General features: G+C 50.5%; 1 protein-coding gene across 1 annotated transcript in view; it reads right to left on the reverse strand.

The window, feature by feature from the left end:
• Positions 1-20826, reverse strand: part of Abr (active BCR-related) — a gene marked incomplete in the record, with an annotated part of 207359 nt that overhangs the window by 88970 nt on the left and 97563 nt on the right. The window contains 1 exon segment of the mRNA XM_005402643.2: positions 14362-14546. Within this exon segment, the coding sequence (XP_005402700.1) occupies positions 14362-14546 (185 nt within the window).

The raw sequence follows: 20826 nt of genomic DNA on the forward strand, positions 1-20826 counted from the left end.
CGCCCGGGTCCTGGCCTGGGCTGCCGCTGCCCCGCTCGGTCCTGGCGCCCTGCCGCCGCGTCCCCGGCCCCACAAAGCCCGCCCTTTCTGGACTCGGAGGCTCGCGTTTGCTCTGAATATACAGGAAATGCACGTCTTGACTTGCGAGGTGGAGCCGTTCGTTCCCTCTGTGGTCACCGGGGCGAGCGGCTGGCTGGCGGAGGCTTCGGGAGCGGAGGAGGAGGGAGGGAGGAGGCCGCAGACAGGCCGGGCGGGCGCAGGGGGAGGTCTGCTTCCCAGAGACAGGCTTTATTTACAACTTCTCTCTAGTGCCGGGAGGCAGGGGGGAGCAGGAGAGCTGCTTCCCTGCACAGCTGCCGCCCTCCGTCCTGTCCCCTTCACATTCACGCGGGATGCTCACAAGCCGAGCCTCCTTTGCATCTTGGCCTCAAGCTACAACACCTTTGAGGAGGGGAGGTCCAAGCTGGGTGAGAAACCACAGTTGCCATCCCTGTCATGACGGGGTGAACAGGGCTTTGTAAAAGAGGGGCCTGATCTATTTAACAACCCTCAAGAGGAGTACAAGTGCCAGCCAGGGTCCTGAGCATGTGCTGCTGGGCACCACGGACCACTCAGATACCACATCCCACTCCCAGATGCTGCCCAGACTGGCGATGCCCACATCCCGGACCCCCCCCCCCCCCACAGAGTTAGCCCTACAAGGTCGAGGCACACATAACAGGGCAGACAGCGTCGCCAGCCCTGCCCACTCTCAGCTGGCTTCCCTGGGCTTCCTCAGCATTACAGAAACTACACTCATCCAGAAGGTGAAGCCCCTAGGCTGGCCTCCTCACTCTGACCCCCGAGATGCACACACCCCTACTCTCAGGGGGAGGAGTCTAGCGGCAGCTCCCAGAACTCTTCTTTCACAACCTAATACTCAGGGCAACAGTGACAGAGAGCGCCAGACAGAGAGGGTGCAGTAAGGTGATCGCTGAAGGGGCCAAGTAGGGCCTGGGCAACCTGAATAGCTGTCACAAAAGGTGACACAGGCTCAAGGTTGTTTGATCTTTATTCAAGCAGGAAATTACATTCTTGGGTGAAATCTCCTGATTTTAAAATGACAGCAAATAATTTACATTTTACAAAAACCGTCTAAATGAATCACATCTGTGCCTTGAACTAGGCCCACAGACTAAGGGTCTGCCTTTATTCTTGCAATTGGTTGTCTCTTTGAGGGAAAGTTAAGAGATGTGTGGGTGGGTGGGAGGCTCCCTTAGCGTCTCCTCTGTCCCATTTCCTCATTGGACCTGACATCTTCAAATCAAATTCAGCCACACAGTACTGCACTAACCTACAAGTTCTCTTTGTTAACCTGCACCAGTGATGGCAAACCTTTTAGAGCTTTCAATGATAACAGCCAGCTGCAGCATTCATGTAATAGGTTCGCCACCACTGACCTATATAATAGGAGCCACCAATCAGATAGTGCAGTATCTGAGGCTGTCCACCGATGCCTCTGGTGAGCAGCCTCTCACACACATTGCATTCCCTGCCAGGTGATAAGCGCAGGACCACAGGGTAAAGAGTCAAACTGTAGAGGCAGTCATAGTGAGCCTCGTAGAGACAAGTTCCCACACTCCAACCCCAAACCCACTTATTTATCTCAAAGCCCCAACACTGCAATTAAACCTGAATACTGAGGATTTAGTTTAGAAAAAAACAATTCATACATCAACATCTTTTATCTTAAAATAACATGCATGCCATAGGCTTGCCACCACTGTGTTGAGGCCATTTCCAAGACGGTTCAACTGAGCCTCATCCCTGACCATGTGTGCGACCTCCCATCTGCTCCATTGGGCCCCTTAGCTGAGTACCAGCCTTCCGCTGAGCCCCCAAGCTGGGTGGAGGGCAGAGAAGCAAATAAAAAGGTAAAGAAAAGGATGTGGTTTTTTTTATCCTCACTTCCAAAAAGTTCAGCCAGGCGTGGTGGCACACGCCTGCAATTCCAGCACTTGAGAAGATCGTTGCAAGTTCGAGACCAACCTGGGCTACAAAAGTGAGCTCAAGGCCAGCCTGAACTGCATAGCGAAACCCTGTCTCAAAAAAAGACCAAAAAAAAAAAAAAAGTTCTGCAGGAGCTCTGAGCTGTAGGGGGGACTCAGGCTCGGTCCTGTTGCCAAAGCTGAAATACAGTGTGATATTTGGATGGGCTCTCTGGGGCCCAGGAATGACATGCCCTAGCTAGGAAACTGTCCCACTAGGGTTCAGCAGAGGCACAGCCCATCCTACCAGCTCTTCCTCTAGTCCCTGGTTTTTCCCTGGTCCTGCACTGGATGGGTATAAATAGCCAGGGCACATCTGATGGGCCCTTTGAGCCACAATTCCTCATTTGGTCTAAGTGGGTGAGGCCGCTCCCAGGGCTTGGGAACAACTGGGCCTGGCATTCCCCAGGGCACATGTGTGCCAGCACAGGGCCCTGTGCCACAGGTTCTTCTGTCCCCCGCCCTGCAGGATCCAAGTACAGGCATGGGCTGCCCACACGGGTTAGACCAGCAGGCGGCATGGGAGAAGAGCCAAAACCAGAAGGCCTCTCTGTGTCCCTTCCTCATCCAAAAGGTATTCTTAGTGACCTTTTAGAGTGTCCCATATCCACTCCCGATGCCCATACCCAGTGTGTCAGATCAATACCTACTTCTTCCTCCAAACCTTGTACTTCACAGAAGCCGCTCCCTGAAAACACAAGGCGTCTCTATCCAATCCCTAGAGTTGGCTGGAAATTCCAATGAGTAACTAGAATGTCCCCCCCACTGGACACAGACTCCACTCAGAGGCCCCCAGTCCTCCCCCTGGAGGGGAAATGACTCACAAGTCCCCACAGTAGTCCCTCCCTTTCCCTCACAAATGTCCTGAGCCAGCTCTGGACCTGCGCTTCCTCTCTGTGTCTCCACTCTGCCCACTTGAGCCTGGCTCCTGATCCTCCTCTCCAGGGAAAGGGCGCCCCTGAGGGTCCCCAGAATGGCCCATTCCCAAGCCAGAGGCCTCCCTCTCCTAGTCCTTGGCTCCTGCAGTTTGGACCTTGTCTAAGCATTTGGCTGTCTTGGCTGTGTATGTGCTGCTTATGGCTACTCTTTGGTTTAAGCTGGCCCTTCTTCCGCCTGCCTCCTGTATGTGTGGAGATGCTCACCCAGGCCCCAGCCCTCTGCTCTTCATCCTTCTTATTACTAGACCAGTGGCAACCCACCATCTTCAGCCCAGCATCCTGTTGGGCTGTGGGTCTGACACCTATACCACATGCTAGATCTCCTTTCTTGGAAATCCCAGCAACAGCCCTTTAACTCCACATATCCAGATCAGGAGGCCCCAAACCAGCTTTTCCTTCTGGCTTCTCTACTTCCACTGGCGAGGCCATCTCGTAGCTCTTCAATCCTGCAGGCCCCACTCATCCCTGGGCCCTTCCTTCTTTTTCTTTTCCAAAGCCACCACCTGACCAAGGTTGGCAGCACCTCACATCTATATAACCCCAGCAATGTACTACTGGGACTACTCATCTGGTCCATCGGCCTGTTCACTGGCTCCTCCTCCATGCAGACCCTGAGAAGGCCTGGTATGTGAGGCATACAGTCTTTGACGGGGCCTCTGCCCCTGGCATATGCTCAGTGTTCTCATTTATCAGCCCCACTGGGAACACAGAACAGAGGCACTAACCCTGCCCAAGAGGAAAAGCTTCATAGGAGAAGGGCACCTGGAAACTGGGAAAGTTTCTAGGCAAAGGCAGGAAGGCCTGAAGGGAATGGTTTTTAAAGGAAGAATGGCTACAGGACAGCGTGAAAAGGGCAGGAGATGAACACGGAGAGGTCGCTGGCACCACCCCAGAAGACGAAAGGCACACGCTCTCCACGACACTGGGGCCTCAGCCAGACTTCTGACATCCACTAAGTCCACACCTTAAATCTCCCTCATTCTCCATCCTCTCCCTCCCTTACCAATTCATCAACAAGCATTTGTCAATTGCCTGTGGTGCACTAGGCACTATGCCTGCATTAAGAATGCAGCCACACACAGGTGACACTATGTCTGCCTTCTGGGGCAGACTGGCCATAGTGACTGATTCCCAAGGTGGTGCCAAGGGAGGGGCAGTACCAGGGCAAGGGCAGGATTGGGGAGGGGCACATCTCAGAATGAGCCAATTAAATCACAACTCCTCTGGAAAGGATACCATGGAAATACCTATTGTGATTTTAAATGTTTACACCCTCTGACTCACCGATTCCACTCTCGGGAATTTCTCTGAAAATAACATTTTTAGAAGGGTACAAAGGTATATGTACAAAGACGTTCTCAGCAGTTATATTTATACCAGTGAAGACTGGAAAAGGCCCAAAAGTCTATCGGAAGTGGATTGGTTGGGGCCAGAGGTGTAGCTCACTTGCCTAGCATGCTTGAGGTATGGGGTTCAACCCCTAGTATCACAAAAAGAAAAGAAAGCAAAATGGCTAAATGAAGTGTGGCACATCCATAGAATGAGAACACTGAGTCATGAAAGGAATGACGTAGATCTTTAAGTACTGGTATGCAAGATGTCCTAGTCTTATTAAGTAAAATAACAAGGGCAAATTGCATAACTACCAGTACTGTGATCTTATCTTAATGCATGTAGTTTACATAGGGAAAAAGTAAAGAGAAATGTACAATCAACTTTCAGCTGTTCTCTCTGTAGGATGTGAATTAAGGAGACTTTCACTGTCTACATTATGTATTTCTTATCTTAAGCTAGAATTTTGAATGACGTAATCCAGGAAAATAAAGAAGTTCCAAAAAGAAGTATGGGGTCGGGGGTGTGGGTCAGTGGTACAGCATGTGCTTTGCATGCTCAAGGTCCTGGGTTCTATCCCTAGTGTCCCCCTCCCAAAAAAAAAACCCAAACCAACCACAAAATATGTTTACTGTTATGACTGGGAATCTAGATTGAGGTATGAGGCCACACACAGGCGCATGTGACACAGAATAGGGGAAGTCACAAGAGGCTCCCTGGAGAAGATGACATTAAAACTCTGAGGTAAAAATGAACAAGGGTTAGCCAACCAGTGGGGAGGAGGGAACTAGGAGACAGGAAGAGATTGTAAGAATTCAGTCTGGCTGGAGGGAAGCAAATGTTCATACACTCGTTCAACCCACATTTACTGAGCATCTACTATGTGCCAGACACTGTTCTAGGCACTTTGGTAGAAGTCACTCAAAAGATCATATATAGAATTCAATTAACATAAAAGCAAGGGTTGGGTATAAACCAGTACATGACCTTGTTTATATGGTAAAACAAACGGATGAAAACAAAATAACTCCTTTGGATACTGGATTTGAATTCTAGTTCTGTCTTTTGATAGCCCTATAAACCTGGACAAGGTCTTTAACTCCCTGTGCCTCAGTCTCCTCATCTGTAAAATGTAAATAATTATAAAATGAACTCTAAGACTGGTGCACACAGGATACTGCCTGGAACATGCTAAAGCCTCAGCTGCCACCAGCTATTGCACAAGCTGTTCTCCCCTTCTTCGGCAGGTGCTGTGTGGGGTTAGAGCATAGAGGGATGAGGGTCTGGCCCCCTCCCAGACTTACCTCCTACCTATCCAACAAACCCAAACCCCTGCCCACACCACTTCATCTCCTTTTCCCAAATCTCCAATGGCTTTCTCATATTCCATAAGTTACATTGCTCCCTTGCTAGGGATATTCCTCCTGACCAGTGTCCAGACATAGCACAACCCACTCTCTGACCCTGCCTCTTGCACAATCCCCAGGAGCCTTGAAAGAGAGGACTTCTGGGCTGGTGTGTAGCTCAGGGGTAGAGCATGTGCTTAGCACACACATGGTTCTCAGTTTGATCCCTAGCACCAAAAACAAGCAAACAGACAAAAGGAGGAAAGGGAAAAGCAACAGAAAAATTACACGGGGTTGGGAGCGGCACAAATCCCTAGTTCATATTAATTCCCCACAGCACCCAAAACAGTATCTTGTAAAAACTTGGTGCTCCGAAAATATTTAGTGAGTGGGAATGACGGTAGGAGGCTTATAAGGCAAGGCAAGAGTCTCTCAAGAAACAAGGGGCCTGGCTGAATCATTGGTTTCTATGGAAGCCAGTCATATTCACTGGGATCCCAGGGCTTAAAGGAACCTAAAAGACACTACCAATGAAGGAATCTCCTCTCTACCTTCAATCACCAGCCTCTTCCAAAGTCAGGGAGCTCATTACCCGTCCTATTTCTAGTGAATCCTAACAGTTGAAATATTCTTCTTAGTATTTACTCAAATTTGACCTTACAGTAATTATTCTCATTCTGCCCTCCAGGGTAACACAAGATCATTTTCTGTCATTTTAACTGGCTAACATTTTCACCTCATACAAATGCAGAGTACAACAGGTCACAGAGTAATCAGTATCTCCCCTACCCCTACTCCAGCCCCTCTGCCTACCACTCTAGGGCTACACGGCTGCTGGTTTCTCCTGGCCTAGGTTTTCTGAATTCAGAGGAACCATCCATCCAACCCAAATGCCTTGACTTTTCTTCCTTGAACACTTTCACTTAGCCCTGTAAGCTTTGTGAAGCCATTCTAGTCCCCTTAGCGCAGTACTGGGGACTGAAATCAGGGCCTTATGCATGCTAGACAAACCTCTACCGCTGACCTACATCCCACCCCCTTTTTTTGTTTTGTTTTGTTTTGTTTTTTCCGGTACCGGGAATCAAACTCACAACCTTGTGCTTGCCAGGCAGGCACTGTGCCGCTGAGCTAAACCCCCAGCCCCAACCCCTTTTTAACTTCATTTTGAAACAGGGTCTAGCTAAACTGCGAAGGCTGGCCTCGAATGTGTAATCCTCCTGCCTCAGCCTTCTAAGCAGCTGAGATTACAGACCTGTACCATTAAGTCCAGCTTCACTAAGTCTTTTCTGAGCATTCATTATTTACTACTTAGTAAATGCCAATGTCCCCTGGGGCACATCACTCACCTGACATAGCTGTTCTAGACTCTGACCTTTGTAGCCTTCTTAGAGGATAGTGGTTCTCAGCCATGGACGATTACGCTCCTCCAGAGATATTTGACAATGTCTGGATACAAACTTGGTTGTGACAACTTAACCTGAGGATGCTGTTGGCATCTACTGACAAGGCCAGGGACACTGCCAAACAACTTGCAACACAGGGCCACTCCCCACAGCAAAGAACTACTTGGCCGGTTCCAGATCACAAATTGCAGAACTGGAGGCCAGGCTCTGAGGAGAGGCGAGCATTTGCTAGGGACAAACACAGCCAGCTGAGCCCTGTCTCATCTGTTTCCCCAGCATTCCCTTCCTCTTCAGCCCACAAACCCCTGGCAGTGGGTCAGCGTCCAGCAAGGTGGACTAAGGGCCTTAAGGGAGCAGCCTCAAATTAGGGGATGGTGAAGGAATGGTCCGAATTACGTCTCAACCTCTTTTCCAGGCACTGGACCTGTGTGCCTCTCTCTTCCCGTGGTGGCCCCTGTAGATGGGGTGTTCACCTGGCAGGAATGCTGAGGGGAGTGGAGCCATGCCTGCAGGGACTAAGCTCTGCCCCCAGAGCTGGGGTCCGGGAGAGAGCAAGGCTTCACATCATTCAAATTCAGCTAATACCCTGGGAGCATGTTCATCATGCAGCCCAGCGCCAAGCATTTTCACAACTGTTTATGTCATCTGGTCCTCAGAGCAGCCCTTCCAGATAGGAGGTTTTTACCCTCATTTACAGTGGCAGGGTCAGAGGCCGAGGTCACACAACCAGAAAGAGGTAAAATAACGGGGCTAAAGCTCACACTCACGATCCAGAGAAGGGGCAGAGGCTAGTGGCTACAAGCACCCCATCATTTACTAAGTAGGCAGCCTCTGCTCGCTCGTTTCCACATGCATGAAATGGGGTAACGATGGTGCCCATCTCGCAAGGTGGTGCCAGGGATGAATGAGCGGATACGTACAAAGTGCTATTAACAGTACCTGGCATTTGGCAGGAGGCAGGAGGATGAGGGCTCCATGTGACCCTCCAAACAGAAACCATTGCCCTAGGTCCCTCCTGGGCAAGAGGTCATGAAGGGTATCCTCTGTGTGACAGGAAAATGTTCTGGCCTCGCTAATACCTACTCGTGGAGAAAATAGGTGACAATGACAGAAAGCAGAGTCCATAGCGTAAGAGCCACCAGGCTCTGTTACCCTTCTGGACTCTCACAGTATGAAGCCTTCTGGACTTTGCCTCACCTTGTGTGGCCGTACACCGTGAGGACATTCTTCCAGGCTCTCACAGCATTTGTTTCGGGAGCAATGTAACATGCTTCGTGTGACTATTTGGGTCACCTCCTGTCTCCCTCCCTGCCTTGACGAAGATTTCAGGGCCTCAGGGCCAGAGAATGGCTGAGCCCACCCTTCTGTCCACAGCACCTGGTCCCTGTAGATCAGCACCACTGTTTTTGGATGAAGATTACTTTGTGAGTAGTCTGACTGGCAAATGTGAAATCCACTAATAAACTATGATCCCAGCATCCCGGCCGGCAGGAGATCCCAGACAGGAAGGAAGCCGTGGGGACACGCCAGCCAGGCCCACCAGGTACAGTTTGTCAGGAAAGACAGTGCAGATGGCTGAGCAAGTTCAAGCCAGGTGGAAGGAGAGGGTGCCCTAGAGAAGACAGAGAGAGTCCGCCAGGAAGGGGGTCAACAGCCACAACTGAAGTACTTTGTCTACCTACTTTGGACTTTCCTCCTTCCCAATTTGGACAAGGCCTGGAGCCACCCTGAGCTTTGGTTTCTTCCTACATGAAAGGGGTCTGTCCCAGGAGTTGGAGACCCTAGGGGCAATGAATTCCCTGGGCTCCTAGCACAGCACCTGTCACACCGGAGTCAGTTAGTGTCCTCTTTGCAGCAGGGATGAGGTCCAGGAAGGGGAGAGATAGGGAGCAGGCTGCTGAGACAGGGAGGCCACAGACTGAGCAGGAAGCCCACCCCATCAGGCCTTGTCTGCAGTATAAAGGGAGCTGAGTGGGATGGACACACAGAAGCTGCTGGCCCTCCCTGCCATCAAATCCCAAGTCTCAGCCCTTGGGATGAGAAGGACCTAAGAAGGAAAGAGAGGGCAGCGACTTTTCCCAGCTTCCTGCCCTGAGACCCCATATGTCTGCCCTCCCTCCTCCTGGCTAACTCAGAACTGCTTGTTCAATTCCAAACACCAGGTAAGAACTCCCAGGTGGCTGAAAGCTGTTGAGAAGGGTCACAGAGACAGTCAGGAATCAGAGCTCCTGATCTCACACAACAGATGCACCCCACATCTGATAAACATCAAGAGGGCCAGGGGTGAGTTGTAAAAGCTTTACCAGGGGCCAGGCATGGTGGTACATATCTGTAATCCCAGCACTTGGGAGGCTGAGGCAGGAGGATTGCCATTAATTCAAGGCCAGCCTGAGCTACATAGAGTTCAAGGCCAGCCTGAATTATAGAACAAGACCCTGTCTCAAAAAAGGCCAAAAGAAAAGCTTCACCAGGGTGGGGACATCTGAGCAGGACCCAGCAGCACTTCTCAGGTTCCAGTACCACAAAGACCCATGTTTAAGTAAAGCTCTGGCCCCACTGGCTGTGTGGGCTCAGACAAATTATGTCACCTATCTAAGCCTTCGTTTCCTTAACTATAAAATGATGATTAGAGCACCTACCTCACAGGGCCACTGTAGGCCTTAAATAAAGTCACATATGTGAAAAGAGTGGCACATGTCTTTAAGTAGCTGTGATGAGGAGGACAAAGGGGGAAGGAAATAGACGAAGGACAATGGGGATCATTTCAATCCATTTCCACCTTTATTTCTGAATTCTCCTGGTAGCTGCAGTCATTCTACCTAACACCATTTTATAGAAGACTCACAATAGACAGATGAGGACGAAGAGCAGGAAATTCTCAGTATCTTCACTTTACAAACGAACAATGTGGAGTTCAGAGGTGGTGAGTGCCATTCCTCAGGTCACACAGCTACCAAGTGGTAGAGGAGAGGCACAACTCAGATGTTTCTGTGGCCCTTTTTTACTGCACCTCCCTAGAGTTGAGATGGGAATCTATGGCCTACTGAGAACAAGATTTTCTGTGAGACTGTGGTCCTGGGCGAGGAACCTAAGCTCCCACTGATCATAGAGAGTCTTCCCCACTTCTTTTGAGGATGAAACTGGGCCCACCAGTGGTCTGTGACCCTGCCCTGTGGCGTGGTGCCCTGCTCAGCCTGGGCTAGAGAAGGATCTACAGGGCAGGGCTTCAGGGTTCACCCAATACCTCTGTGGACTGCATAGTTCTTGGGCATAAACAAAACAAATAGGAGAGAAAGGCACGCTGGGGAGTGAGGAGCAGGTATGCTGCCAACGCCAGAGGTCCAGCTTCACCTGGGGCTGTTACACATGGCAGGAGGAACCCAGCCCCAGAAAGGGGATGGACTACAAAAAAGATTCACTCTCCAGCAGTGTACACATACAGACACACACACACACACACACACACACGCGTGCGCAGGCGCGCATGCACATGCTGGATTGCGTCTTTACAATGTTCCTAGTTCCCCAGGAACTGACAATGAAAGTCTTGTGGGCCTGGAGCACCAGAAGCTGAGCTGAACATCCAAAGCCAGCCTGATGCTTCGTCATCCTCCCCACAGCCCTGTAGCTGGTACTACTGGATATTATTTAGAGAGGTAGTTGTTACAATTTAGAGATGAGGAAACTGAGGCTCAGTGGTATTATAATACTCATCCAAAATCTCACAACCAGAGCACAGACTTTTTTTTTTTCAGTCTTTTTGAGACAGGGTCTTGCTATGCAGTTCAGGTTGGTCTTGAGCTCATTTTGTAGCCCCGTCTGGCCTCAAACTCACAGAGATCCTCCTGCCTCAGCCTCCTGAATACTGTAATTACAGGCATGTGCCACCACGTCGGGTAGAGCACAGACTTTATCTATCCAAAACTTATGTTTATTTTTTTTTCTTTTTCCAATTCTTTGGGCCACTGAGGGGAAGTGTAGGATGGTTCAGCCAGGTGTGGGGGCACATGACTATAATCACAACACTCTGGGAGGCTGAGGCAGGAAGTGCACAAGTTGGAGCCCAGCCTGGGCAATTTAGTGAGATCCTGTCTGAAAAGAAAAAAATAAAGAAAGGAAGGAAGGAAAGAAGGAAGGAAGGAAGGAAGGAAGGAAGGAAGGAAGGAAGGAAGGAAGGGAGGGAAGAAGGAAGGAAGGAAGGGAAGAAGGGAAGAAGAAAGGAAGGGAGGGAGGAAGAAAGGGAGGGCTGGATATGTAGCTCAGTACAAACGTCCTGGGTTCAATCCTTAGCACCTAAAAAAAAAAGACTGTGATGGCTCATTGGATGTGTCCACTTGACTAGGCCATAGGGCACCCAGATATTTGTCTAATTATTCTGTGTGTACCTATGAGGGTGTTTCTGGATGAGATTAACATTTCAGTCCGAGCAGAGCAGACTGCCTCCCCAGTGTGGGCAGTCCTCATCTAATCCACTGGAAGCCTGAGTAGAACAAAAGGCTGAGTAAGAGGGAGCTCCTTCTGCCTGACTTCTTGAGCTAGGGCACTGGTCTTTTCCATCCTTTGGACTCGGACTGAAATACTGGCAGTTCTGGGGCTTCAAGCCAACTGGCTTTTGGACTGGAGTTTACACCATCAGCTCTCCAGGTTCTCAGGCCTTTGGGACTGGACTAGAAGTGCACATCTGAGCCTTCAGTAATCCACTGTAGACAGTGGAGCTTCTTAGTCTGCAGAATCACGTGAGTCAAGATGTAAAATATAAGTATACACACACACACACACACACACACACACACATACAGATACACATACGTACACTCACATGCAGGCATATATCCTACTCCTATTTCTCTGGAGAGCCCTGACTAATACAAAGACCAAATCTTGAGTCTCCAGACCAAGCTGACAGCATGTTTGGGTGCTAGAAGCCTCAGCTCCCAGGCTGTGACCGAGGCCTGATATTTGAATATCTACAACAATTGTTTGATTTGGTCCAAAAGTCCCCTCTGTTCCCAAGTTCCCAACAGGAAGCATGGGTGGGGAGGAGCCCTGCTTGGCCAGATGAGCACAGCCAAGTAGCAGGAAACTTAACCTTCCTTTCTTTCTTTCTTTCTTTTTTTTTTAACCAAAACATCCCCAAATACAACAGTGGCTCCCTCCAGGTCCCCCAGTATAAATAGCAATACTTCCAGCGTCCACTAGGTGGGACCCGTGATGCAGCGGGAAAGGCAGAATCGCATCTTTGGGAGGGAAGGCAGAGCGGGCAGTGGGGTGCAGCAGGCTGTAATCTGTTAGATCCCCAAGGTGGAGAAATACTCCCTACTCCTTCTAGTGTGGCCTGTCATCCACCGTGTAAAAGTTAAAACTGGGAGCCCCAAGCACCTCAATAGGTTGTCACTCTGCAGTAGGTTGTCTCTCTGTAGCAAATGTAGAATTGAAAGGCCCTCAGTCAAGTCATTCTCTTGTGAGCCACTAGGCAAAATGAGCAGGCACAAAGTGAAGTTGTGGTCCAAAGCCTCAGAGCACCAGGCAGAGGCTTCTCTGTTACACGTGTGACTTGTGTTACTACAGAAAGCCCTGGGCAGGACCGTTCACCAGTGAATCTAAAAATCCATGGATGAAATCTCTGGCAAGGTGGTCATGTGACAAGTGAAGGAGACAGGGGCAAAGAAGCGAAGAAGGCTGAGAACGGAGAAAAGAAGGGGACAGGAGAGGGCAAAGACCTGGCCCCGTGTTGAGATCCCACAGGCATCTTCTTGCGCCTGCTCACAGTGGGGTAAGGGCTGAGGCCCCTTGGGAGAGGGGAAGTCTCTGAGCCTCTGAGCAGCATCTGAGTCTCAGAGCCCCTGAGCTGTGGTCTGAGACTGAAAGGCAGAGACGGGGAGCAAGAGTTCACTCCTTCTTGCCCTCCACTGGTTGTCCTGAGCTCAGGACCCAGAACCCCTTCTTCTGTCTCAGGTGCAGAAGTCCCTGTGCCTGCATGCCCAAGAGGTCTATCTCTAACCCACCACTCTTCCTTAGGCGGCCAGGGCAACAACACCCCAGAGTGCTGGCTCTGTGTGTGGGGAGTGCCCCGGGCTGACCACCACTCTCTCCCATCCCCTCCACCTACCACCTGCCCCTCATCATCCCTTCCCAAACTCTACTGCCTGGCAGCCGCAGAGCTCTGTCTCCGCCCCTGTTGCCACGGCAACAATGTGGCTTCCCCCAAGTGGGAAGCTGGTTGCCAAGGCCCTTGTTGCCAAAGGCTATAACAGCCACCCTGGTGTGTGAAGAGGGGGTGAGAGCCTGCGGAGGGTAGGAAAGAGCAGGGGGTTCTCCAGAATGGTAGAGTCCAGGCAGTGTCCAGCCAGAATAGGGGTGCTAGGCCCTGAGAGGGGAAACACATCAACTAGCATCCTAGTGTCATTCCTCTGGGAGGGATGAGAGGGAAGAAATGGGACCCCCACAAAACACCTGGTCAAGCATAAACCAAGCAGGACCAGACACTCTGGGCACCCACCCCCAAACACACGCTGCCAAGAGGAATGGCTTTGATTCTTCTCCTCAACTCCAGAAAAGGCCCTGAGAAAATTCTGTCCTGCGGGCTCATGTGTCTCAGGTGTGCACACACAAGCTGAGCCCAGACAGTCAGTCCCTGTCACTAGACACAGCATTAATGACGAGGACCGCAGCCCTCCACACATTCCTATCCCCCGCCCTGTCTTGGAGCAGCACATATTTAATATTCCTTATAAAATGCATCTCTTGGGAGCAGAGCTCCTGGCTGTCAGCAGAAGGGGAGGTGGACTCCACCAGGGTTTATTCCTTTCCTGAGTCAACAGAGGAGGCTGGAGGGGCCCTTGGTCCTCAGGGAACACTACAGAAGCAGCTTGTTCCACCCCTCAGGGAGCACCAGGCCAGCCTAGGCTTTGCAGGGCCAGCATGTGGACCCTCACAATGCACGGGCACCTATGCAGGCACCCGCCAGCCAGGGTCCGGACAGGGCCGCCTGGTCCCTCCTGGAGCCCCCTACTAACACTGCTGATGAAAGGGGCTGCAAGGGAGAACTAGTGAGAAAGCAAGGGTTATTGAGGGCAATGGTGCAGATGGGGCAGAGGAGGGAGACAGGTACAGGGGGTGGCAGAGAGCAGCAGGTGGGGAGGAAGAGAAGCCTGAGGCTGAGAGGCCCAGGACAGGAGATGACAAGGGCACCAAGGACAGACATAATCATACTCCCCAGCAGAGCCCGAAGCACGACACCCCATGCTGTTCCATCTCCCTCCCCGAAGAAACCTCCGCTCCCCAGACCCAGAAGGAAAAGCAGATGTGTACCTACCCCATGTGCCAGCCCCTCGGGCGGGGTGGGGGAGATGCTGTCCCCACCACCCTGGCTGCGGGCGCTGAGCTGGGGTGACATGGTGGGTGACTCGTCGATGTATGGCATGGTCTCTGAGCCCTCGGGGGGCCCTTTCTGCTCCTCATGCCCCTCTGCGTCGTAGTCGTCGGCCGCGTAGCTAAAGTCTGAGACAAGGAACAAGAAAGGCCACTGAGAATCCTCCACGAGGGCTGCCAGGGACTGGTAGCGCAATGGGCGCCGGCGGCGGCCCCCGGCTGCCATGGCCCCAGCCGCACCATGCACGCCCAGCCGGGGCAGGGGCTGCACAGGGACCCGGGCCTAGGAAGGGGCTGGGAGCGCCGGCAGGCACCAGGCTCCGCTCAGTCAGAGGCTGCCAGGAGTCCGGAGGAACAGCTCCTCTATCGCCTCCTGCTTAATAGCATGCCAGCCTCGTATTTCAAGCTGCTGTTTCCTTTGCCTCCTGCCTAATTCCACATCTAAAAATTAACAGTGGGAGCAGGAGGCAGGACGCTTCCAACTCTCCTCTCTGAGTCACCATTTTGCTTTTTATAGGGAGTAAGCAGGTGGGGGCGGGCCAAACGATGTCACTTCCTCAGCCCCTCCTCCTTGGGTACCATTTGTACACTGAGCCTAAGCTCTCTGTGGTGGGGCAGTGTAGGTTTGGGGGATGAGGGGCTTGAGAAAGCGTCCCCAGGGGGCCTCACCACGCTAAATGGGGCCCCATGTGCAGGACAGAACCCATGGCAGGCAGACGTGGGCGAGAGGGTTGTGCCCAGGCCTGGCAGGGACACAGTGAACAGCTGATGCCTCAAAAGCCGGCACTTATGCCTATAATTCCAATGTAGGCTTCCTTCAGAGGAGGAGGGAAGGGAAGGCAACAGGAAGTCGGGCTGCATTAACCCCTTCGGTGCTGTCAGCAGCACTGGAACTCTAGTGCCCACGCAGATACCCCTCCTGGAACCAGTAGGCCGGGCCAGCTGGGGACGGGACAGTATACCTAGGCTTTGCACTGAAAGGTCTACAGGGGCGGTCACAAAGGCCCCTGCACCACACCCCACCAGCAGGGTCTCTCCTGCATCGTGTGAGGGACCTTCCCAACTGCCTCCCACTCCCCCTTAGCCAGCCCAGAACTGGAATGGAGAGAGCAAGGCAGTGCTGGCAATGCTGCTTCCAGCAGTCTGGTGTTGAATCTTCCTGCACCTCTCTAACCCACCCCTGGGCAGGGACCAACAGCACAGCCTCAGAACATGAGCTGGCAGTGTAGTAGGCGCGATAGGGACACAAAGATCACGGTACCAGTTCCCCCTGGGCTCCGAGGTAGTCTTGTGGGGAGTGGTGGTCTCTCCTGCACACTGGACGCCTGGCAGCCACATCCATTTGATAGACAGTCCTGAGCATCTTCCAGATGGGAGGCTCAGGCCCAGCATCTCGAGGTTGAGCACAAAGTCAAGGAGAAGGCTGGCCGGCCTTTCCCTTTATCTGCTCCCACTTCTTCCCCAGGGTTCCAGTTCAGCAGCCCCATAGTACATGGCCTCCTGGTGCCCTGGTTCATCCTGCCCCTTAGTCCCTAAGCCCCTGGGGTAGGAACTGGGCATCCCACCCACTCCATGTGCCAGCACCCACGGCTGACATGCGGCAGGCGCTCCGTAGATGTGTGCAGCATGAATGAATGAACAGAGGAATGTCTCATTTCTCTCAAGTCTGAGGTTGGAGCCAGGCCCTACAAGCCCTGGCCAAGTTTTCCCCAAGGGCCCTGGCTCCTCCCTCTCCTCCTCTGTCACAATACACCAGCCCATGGACAGCCAACAACCTGAGAACGGTGTCAACGGGTCACCAGGGCGCCCAGCCATAGCCACCCTCAGTCCAATCTGGCCCTTTGGCAGCCGAGAGCTCCCCCAGGCTCCCTGCACCTGCTCCTGCCACCTTCCACTCTCAGACTCTGAGCTGACAGCCCATTAAGCTGTCAGAGAATGTGGGCTATTTTTCCTCCCAAGACAGGCATGCACAGGAGGAACCATGAGCTCTAGTGATACCACAGCCATAGAGATGCACACATGCCCCATACCCGGGAAACAGGGCCCACTGGCCTGGAGGCCATCAGACTGTGTCTGCAGCCAGCAGGAGGTGAGCTGACCGTGGTGTCTCAGGCAGGAGGAAGGAGGGCTGCAGCATTCCGTCCGCAGAGTCTGGCAGTGCAGGAGGCTTGGCTGCCCGGGGAGACCTGCTCACTTGGGCAGGCACAGGAGGGACCCAAGACACCACATTGACTCCACCTCTCCTCCATGGGGCTCCAGTGCCTTAGGAGTGCTGCATCGGGGAGGGAGGAAGGGAGCACGATGGCCCCTGGGCTGGCCAATGGTTGAGAAGTTAGGAGCCCACACCAACTCTCCTGCATGGTGACTGATATCTATAGAAACGGAGCCCTCACCATGCAAGTGTGGCCAAGAGCAGAGTTTGTTGCAGGGGCAACAGGGATGCTGGCCTGGCTTCCTGGATCACACAGCCTGGCACCCACTCAGGCTGAGAAGGTCTCAGCTGCCCCACCACCACCAGCGAAGGACAGATGCCATAGGCCCTGCCATGTCCTGCTCCTCCAACCCCATCCCTGGGTGGCAGTTCTTACTTACAATTCACAGACAAGGCCATTGGTCTCAGAGACACTCACCAGGTCTCCCTACCTGTCTCCAACAATGGTCATCCTTATCTCTCTGAATCTCATGGCAGAGAAATCCTCCTCCTGGGCCCTCCCAACAAAAGAAGCTGACCAGAGAGGACAGGTAGGGGCCCCAGGGTAAGGGGGTAGGGGTAGGGGCGGGGGCGGGGGCGGGGGTGCGGGCAGGCAACCTGTCCATAAAGCTTTCTGCAAGTGCTCCTAGATCGTTCCTCTTTCATCCCCACCCTCCACAAGATCCCAAGGGCCCAGGAAGCTCCCACCAGGAAAAGGGATGCAGAGAAGGTAGAGAAGGCAATCATCCAAGAAGGCAAGAGCCCTGGAGAGGGAAATCTGCCAAGCAGCAGCTTTCATCTAGGAAAGCCACAGGTAGGAATGCTCAATGGAGCTCACTGGAGCTTGGCCACCAGGTCTTAAAAGAAAGAAGGCAGATGAAGCTGCTGGCAGCTAACTCCACTTTCCCTTGTAGCAGAAACCCCATTTTATTTGGAGTGTCTGTGTGCCCAATGGCTAGTCAAAAGGCTACTTATCCTAGTGGCGTGCATCATGTGATTAAATTTTCATCTATGAGGTGTTAAGTGAGTATGTGTAGGGCTATGAGGAAGGCTGCTAAAAGAGACACACTCCCCTCTGTCCTCATTGTTCCTCCTGTTGCCAGGTTGGATAGCTGGCTGGATGGCTGGAGCTCAAGTAGCTATGCTGAACCATAAAATGACTCTGAGAATAGAAGACAGCACTGAAGGTAGCTGAGTAAAAGGTTATAAATCTGAGTCACTGACGGTACAATGGAGCCTCCATACCAACCCAGGATGGTCTTCCTCTGAACTTCTATTACATGAGAATGAAAAAACAATGCTGTTGCTATTAAAACCATTGTTACTTACTTCTGCCAGTTACCACTACTATCCTTACTGTTTTTCTCAACCTACTTGGTGAAATCTTTCTCTGACCACCCCTTAAAAATTGGTTTTCCTACAAGGCACAGTGGCAAGGTGGCACACACCTGTAATCTCAACTACTAGGGAGGCTGAGGCAGGAGGATCACAAGTTTGTGCCCAGAGCAGGCAACTTAGTGAGATTGTCTCAAAAAATTTTTAAAAGGGGAGGGGGCTTGGGGATGTAGCTCAGTGCAGTGGCCCTGGGTTCAACCATTGATTGCTAAATAAATAAATTAATCAGTTAATTAGAAATTTAAAAATTGGTGTTCCTCATGGACGTATGGCATGGTCTCTGAGCCATAAAATAGACAACCACTCCACAACAATAAGGAGCAAGAAGATAAATGACTCTTACAGACATTATATTAAGTGAAACAAGCCAGACATAGAGAAGCAAATCCTGTTTGCTTCTACTTATACGAAGATCTAGAGCAGACAAAGCTAATCTATGGTTGGGGCAGGGGGGACTCCAAACAGCGGCTGCTTCTAGGGTGGGGTGGGGACAGGAACTAACCTTAGTGGGCACAGGGGAACTTCTGGAACCTACAGAACTGTTCTCCATCTTGACAGTGATTTGGAGAACACAGGTGGATGCATTCAGCACGATTTATCAAGTGGTACCCTTGGGATTTATGGGGTTGACTAAATATTGGACTCTAGTTAGTAATATGCACACTATAATGCATATCAGGGGGATTTCCCCATATTATGCACTAATATGTATATTAGTGCCTTTCTCCATATTATGCACTAATAAATGTAAGTGCATAAATAAAGTGCATAAATATAAGTGCATAAATAAATATAAATCTTAAAAATAAGATGGAAAAGAGATGGGCAGATGGATAGATGTGAGATGAAGCAAGTGTGGAAAAATGGTAATTACAGACTCTTGGTAGCAGGTAAGTGGAAGTTCACTATAGAATTCTTTCCATTTCTCCCATGTTCAATATTTTCCATGATGGGGGAGAAGTATTATACTTTGTCTTCCTTCACTTCCTCTCACAAATTGTATTTATACTCCAGGGAGAAGTCTGACCTACAGATCCACCTCTGATTGTTTCCTGGACTTCTCCATAGTAATGAACCTCAAACTCAATCTTTTCCTGAAGTTAATACACCGGATCACTCAAATACGAAACCTATAAGTCTTTCAAGAATTCTCCTTCTTCCTGCCTCTCATCTCATACACCCTGAAATATCCCTATTCCCCTCCTTCCTTCCTTCCCTAACCAACTCTTCAGTTCAAACACTCTCCTCGCAGTAGCCAGAGTGCAAACCTGATCAGGTCTCTCCCCTGGTCCCCATTCACTTCAGTGGTAAAACCCAAACTCCTCAGCTCAAGGCCCTTTGTGGTTGCCATCTGCCTCGACTTTACAGGGTCATGTCCTCCTTCCCTGTAATACCAGACTTCTAGGTTCCTGTGGTATGATGAAATATGTATCCAACACCTAATTCCTGGTACCTATGAATGTGACCGTATTTGAAAAAAAAAAAAAAAAAAAAAAAAAAGGTCATTGCAGATAAATGTAATCAAGTTAAGGATCTGCAGGTGAGATCATCCTAGACTAACCATGTGGATCCTAAATTCCATAATGTGTCTTATGAGAAATAAGGGGAAGAGACACAGACAGGGAGACAGAGGCAGAGCCTGGAGTGATGCAGCCACAGACCACGCACACCTGCAGCCACCAGATGCTAAAAGCAGCAAGATTTTTCTCCCACCAGCTTGGGGAAAAGGGCGCCACCTGCTTTCATTGGAACTTCTAGCCTGCAAAATGTGAGAAGACAAATTTCAGTTGGTTAAACTACCATTCTGTGGTAGTCTTGATGGCAGCCCTGGAAAATGAACCCCCTGACACACAGTGTTGTCCACTGAACCCTGCACTTGCTGCTGTGGCACGCCCTTAGCCTTCAGATCTCGCTCAGAGGCAGACTCTCCCGTGAACTTCCCTGTGTGCCTCACATGACAGTAACTAGACTAAGCGCTTTTACAAAACAATGAGAAAGAACTGCACACCTCAACCTTCTAAAGGAGCAAAGGGCATGAACAGAAAACTTAAAAGAGAGCTAAAAATGCCCACAGGACACACATAGTTTTCAAAATGTTAATCTCACTTGTAATTGAAGAAAGTGAAAAATACTTCTTCTTTGTTGTGATTTTCCTATCAAATCAGCAAGGATCTGAAAATAATATTATGTACCCAGGATCAATGGTAGGGTGCTTGCCTCGCATGTGTCAGGCCCTGGGTTCCATCTCCAGTATTACAAACAAAATTAAGTTAAATTCAAAAATAATAATATCCAGAGCCGCCATGGGGCAAGTTCTCTCAGAAGCTCTTATAGGGTACATAAAATCAACAGAGCTTCCCTAGAGTAAATTTGTTAACTGGTATCAAAGCTTTAGTTGGTACAGCTTAATGTAACCCAATGTCCAAAGATATTAATTATAAATGTACATAAAATTACAAGGTTATTAATCACATATGATTCAACCTATCCCCTATTATTAATTATTCAGGCTGCTTAACTTGAATAATTAATAGAAGGGGATAGGTTGAATAAATTATGGTATATCTACAAGATGGACTATCATACAGCTGTTTAAAATTATATGAATGATGTCTATCATCTTGTTAAATGACGAAGATTCATAACAGTAATGTATAGTATTATGTTTAAAAAAAGAAAAAAGTCTGTATGTAGACAGAAGAAAGCTTGATGGCTCTAACACCAAACAACGTAAGAGCACTCAGATTCTGAGAGTTTGGAAGAAATCAATACAGACTGTACCCTCTAGGACACTAGCAGATGCTGCTTGTCTTCTGCCCAATA

Source organism: Chinchilla lanigera, unplaced genomic scaffold, assembly GCF_000276665.1.
Source record: "Chinchilla lanigera isolate Chin_1 unplaced genomic scaffold, ChiLan1.0 scaffold00080, whole genome shotgun sequence".
NCBI lineage: Eukaryota > Metazoa > Chordata > Mammalia > Rodentia > Chinchillidae > Chinchilla > Chinchilla lanigera.